The following is a 4,646-nucleotide window of genomic DNA, read 5'->3' as shown; positions in this document are numbered from 1 at the left end:
TAATAATTGAGCAAATCATGGAACTTTTTTTTTTTTTTCCTGTGAAGAAAAAATCAAGAACTTTTTTTTTTTTTTTCCTGAGAAGAAAAATCAAGGAACTGAGATTATGGTAAATCAAGGGATTAGAGCTATCAAATATATTGTATGAAATTCAAAATCAAAATATCCATATCAATAGTTGACATATTTCCAAATTCTGTAATCCCATTTAAATAATGGTTTTTAGTTGTGTTATGAATCAAGTGAATACAAAACGTAATCATTTGGTTTTTGGGGTATAGGCCATGTCTTAGGGTCCGTTTGAAAATAATTGAAAATTGAAAACTGAAAAATACTTAGTAAAATAATTTTAAATGTGTAAATAGTATCGTGGACCATTTTTAATAAAAAATTATTAAAAAAATGAGATTTGTGGGTCTCATGACTGAAAAGTTGCTAAAAAATTGTGTAAAAGTACTGAAAAGTTGATTAAAATAATTTTTAAATACTGAAAAGTTGATTAAAATGCTGACAAGTTGCTGAGGGTGAGCAGTAAGTTTAGTACAAAGTCAACAATCCCGGCACAACTGAGAATGATATATTTCGGATATCGGTCAATACCGGTGTACCGTTTCGAGTTTACCGCTATTTTTTATATTTATAAATAAATAAATATATATATATATATATATATGTATGTATGTATGCGTGTGTGTGTATATATATTATAATAAATATAAAAGTTTACCATAAAACATTTCCTCAATTCAGAACTAATTATTCATGGTTTTAGACTTTAGTATCAATTAAAAAAAAAAAAAACACAATATAAAAAATAGAAACCTTAAAAGTTACCATTACATATTAAGAAAATAAATAATACTAATAAGTTAATGCAAATAAGTTACCATTCTGCCCTAACAAAAATTCAAAAATTACAAAACTTAAAAAAAAAAAAACAAAAACAAAAACAAAAACTTTTTTCTATACCGGTACCAGGATGCTCGGTACTGGCCGGTACATAACTGGTACAGCCGGTATTTTTTCCGGTACGAAACAGGAGGGTTATACGTATCGGATTGTTGGCCGGTACGGTATATTCCAGCCATACCGGCCGGTACGGTACGGAATTAACTCCCTTGCTAAAATGTCTATTTTCCTCTTTACTGTTTGATTGAATAGTCAAGATTTCAATAACTCTACTATTAATTTACCTCAATAACACTAGAGGATCTTGATTCCGCTCCTCCTTTGCTATCATGAACTCTATATTTCATATGCTTTGCTTTGAAAGGTATAGACGAATGATCTTAAAATTTCATGTTACTACTATTCCTTATAGCAGAAGAGGTATGAGGTTTTACGAGTACTTCATCATTTACAAAAGGAAAAATGAAAAATAAAAGATGTGATCATGCGAATAAACTTGTACATTTTGATGAAAACAATCATGTCTCTTTTTGGCGGTGTTGAGAAAATGTATAATTATTTTTTAAAATGGATTACTTATTAAATGTTAAGGAATGCAAAACGAATAGTTGAGATGCGTAGAGACTTAAGCTCGTTCACAAAGTCAATCTAGTGCAGTTTTTCTACCATGGTTGGCTTGACTCCTATAGATGGGTGACGTATACAGTTGAAAACTTGAATTAATGTATGTGTTTGGATAGGACTCCACGTTTGCGTTTCTGCCTCTCTTTTTTTTTTTTTTTTTTTTTTTTAGCGAATAAACAGTAACATCACATGAATTTACTGTTTATATACTGTTTACGGGTCTATGATACTATTCATCCATTTAAAAATTATTTTGTTATAGTATTTTCAGTTTTAACAAAAATAAGTTGTATCTAAACGGATATTATGAGTTGCTTTCTATATCTGTCCATATCTCATTAAGTCTTAGTGAAAATCCTAGAATAAATTCATATAAAATTAGATACGGTAGGCAGGAAAAACCATACCCAAAACCTACTACCCAAGCCACCTTTCCAAAAAGCATTATATGTTTCAAAATGATAATTTTCATGCAAGAAACCTAAATCATCCTTCTTTACAAATCCAATATGTAGTACCAAAACCACCAAAAACCAACAAATTAATTCATCTTAAGCTAAACAAAAACAAGCTCCCAAAATGAATTCAATTTCAACCTTGATACTTTCTCTCTTCAACTGCTTATTTTAGCATCTTTGGCTCTCTTCCTACCATCTACCAAATCCTCTTCAGATTACGGCACCTTAGTATACAAGAATTGTGCAACCCAAACATTTACAAGTACATCAACATCACACTCACAAACCCTTTCCTCTCTTTTCCAAGAGCTAGTAGCACACTCCTCCCAATCCAAGTTCTTCAAAACCATTGAAGGAAACAATGAGACAGCCATTTCTGGTCTCTTTCAATGCAGGGGGACATGAGTGATGAAGAGTGCCACAACTGTGTAAACGCAATTCCTCAAATGTCAGACAGCTTGTGCAGCCTTGCAATGGCAGCTAGAATTCAGCTTTTTGGGTGCTATACACTCTATGAGGCTGATGGCTTTCATGAACCAGATGTAACTACTTCCAAAACTAATTTGCTCAACAAGATTTGTGGTGAATCTGAGGCAGTGGATGGTGGGTTTGTAGAGCTTAGAGACGCGGCTTTTGCAGCTCTTGAAAGTGGTGTTGTGAGTGGTAATGGGTTCTTTTCATCGAGCTATGACTCGGTGCAAGTGACGGCACAGTGTGAAGGTGATTTAGGGAGTTGTGATTGTGGGGAATGTGTGAACAATGCAGTGCAGGTTGCTCAGGAAGAATGTGGGAACTCAGTTTCAGGAGAAATTTATTTGGACAAGTGCTTCATCAGCTATTCTTACCATCCGGGTGGGACACACGGCAACTCTAAACGCGGTAATGCTGCTTCAGTTTCTCTTTGAACTTTTGATATTTGCGTAGCTAGTGAAGATTGATGGGTGTTTCAGTGACCATAAAAGTTGTTTTTAACAGGGGTATGCATGGTCGGTTGAGTTGGATAAAAGAGTTTTTTCCATTTAACCTACCGTGATTGGGTTGAAAAAAAAAAAAAAAAAAGACCCATTATAGGAGTCGAACCCAATCCACATAGATCGGATTGGATTGGACCAAGAGTTGGACAGTTTTTTTTTTTTTTTTTTTTTTAAATATAAGCATTGGGACAAATTTATAAGATTACCTACCCAAATAATAACAGATTTACTAATCAAACTATATCATAATACCAAATCAATAGAAATAACATAATGTTTATTTTCTTATAAATTAGTGCATTAAACCAAAATAGTAAATAATAAAATCATTATATATATATATATATATATTAGATATAGGTGAATCGAGTTGGGTTTGACGAATTTGTATATATATATATATATATTAGATATTAGATATAGGTGAATTGAGTTGGGTTTGATGAATTTGTGAATCAGCTAGTCCATACCTTACCTAACTTGTTGTAAAAATAAAAAAATAAAAAATAAAAATTGCAACCCAACCTAACCCGCCATCTTCTAAAAATTAAGCCATCCCATTGAGTTGGGTTGGATTGTGTTGATTTTGACTTTGATGGATCAACAGGTTGGATTCACACCCCTTTCTCACATGCTATAAAAAAAAATGGTCTTTATCAAAACATAAAGTGCCATGTAGTAGAAGTTGCAGTAGACTGGTATCTTATCATCTATATAAATGGTTTTCCTCAATCATCTTCATCATCATTATTTTTATGAGTGATTACAGGGAATACTATAGATTTATTGCATCATTTTTATGAGTGATGATAGGGAATACTATAAATTTATTGCATGAGTCTTGGAATTAAACTGATTCGCAATCACGGAGAGATAATTTAAATATTTATTTATTAGTTGTTGTTAAGGTAGCATCAATCATATTTATTTTCTCAAGAGAAGTTGTAACTTGTAAATCTTTTATGCTAAAATTTTTGTAGTAACTTTAGCATTTTTTTTTCATTATTATTACTCTTAATAATTATGCATTACAATTCCCATGATTTGGCAAAGCCTTTTTAGTTGAATTAGCACCTCCCTATGCACAAAGTGCCTGAGGGATTGGGGGAAAGGATTTGAACAACGAATTAGCAGTATATTATAATTATCTCTAATAAAAAAACGCCCATGATTTCAATTTTTGTCCTTGTTTCTCTCGCTCTTACATGATTCATTATCACTAATTATGGACGACATTTTCTTGACAGAGGACGATGGGAATAAATTAACAGCAATTGTTGTGGGAGGGGCAGCAGCTTTATTTTTGGGGTTTATTTTCTTTTTGTGTATCAAGTCTTGGAATAAGAAAGATGATGATTAATTTTAAATCATGTCAAATTAATATGAAAAAAATTTAGAAACAATTAATAAAATTGTTTAATCTTAGTTGTTTCTCCATTTTTCTGTAATGTTATTTGGTTGTAGAATTTATTAATATATTATGAGTATTGTTATAGCCATAAATTATTTTACAACATTTTTACAAAATGTTGATGTGACCAACTTCTTATTGGTTTTTATCTAGACCCACCATTAATATCAATTTTTCATTTACCAATAATCAATCACCACATTAGCCATTTGTAAAAAAATTTGTAAAATAGTTTGTATCTCTAGCATTACTCATATGTGCGTTTGGTAT

The 4,646-nt window shown here is 31.5% G+C and overlaps 1 protein-coding gene across 1 annotated transcript; it reads left to right on the top strand.

The window, feature by feature from the left end:
- The first annotated feature begins 2,272 nt into the window (after positions 1–2,272).
- Positions 2,273–4,402, top strand: LOC136062268 (plasmodesmata-located protein 2-like). Its single transcript, XM_065761121.1, has 2 exons — positions 2,273–2,870; positions 4,213–4,402. The coding sequence occupies exons 1-2, from the start codon at positions 2,381–2,383 to the stop codon at positions 4,323–4,325; spliced, it is 603 nt and encodes a 200-aa protein (XP_065617193.1). The 5' UTR covers positions 2,273–2,380; the 3' UTR covers positions 4,326–4,402.
- The last annotated feature ends 244 nt before the right edge of the window (positions 4,403–4,646 follow it).

This window comes from Quercus suber, unplaced genomic scaffold (assembly GCF_002906115.3).
Source record: "Quercus suber isolate HL8 unplaced genomic scaffold, Cork oak 2.0 scaffold_396, whole genome shotgun sequence".
NCBI lineage: Eukaryota > Viridiplantae > Streptophyta > Magnoliopsida > Fagales > Fagaceae > Quercus > Quercus suber.
This window is presented reverse-complemented; position numbering and strand designations above follow the sequence as displayed.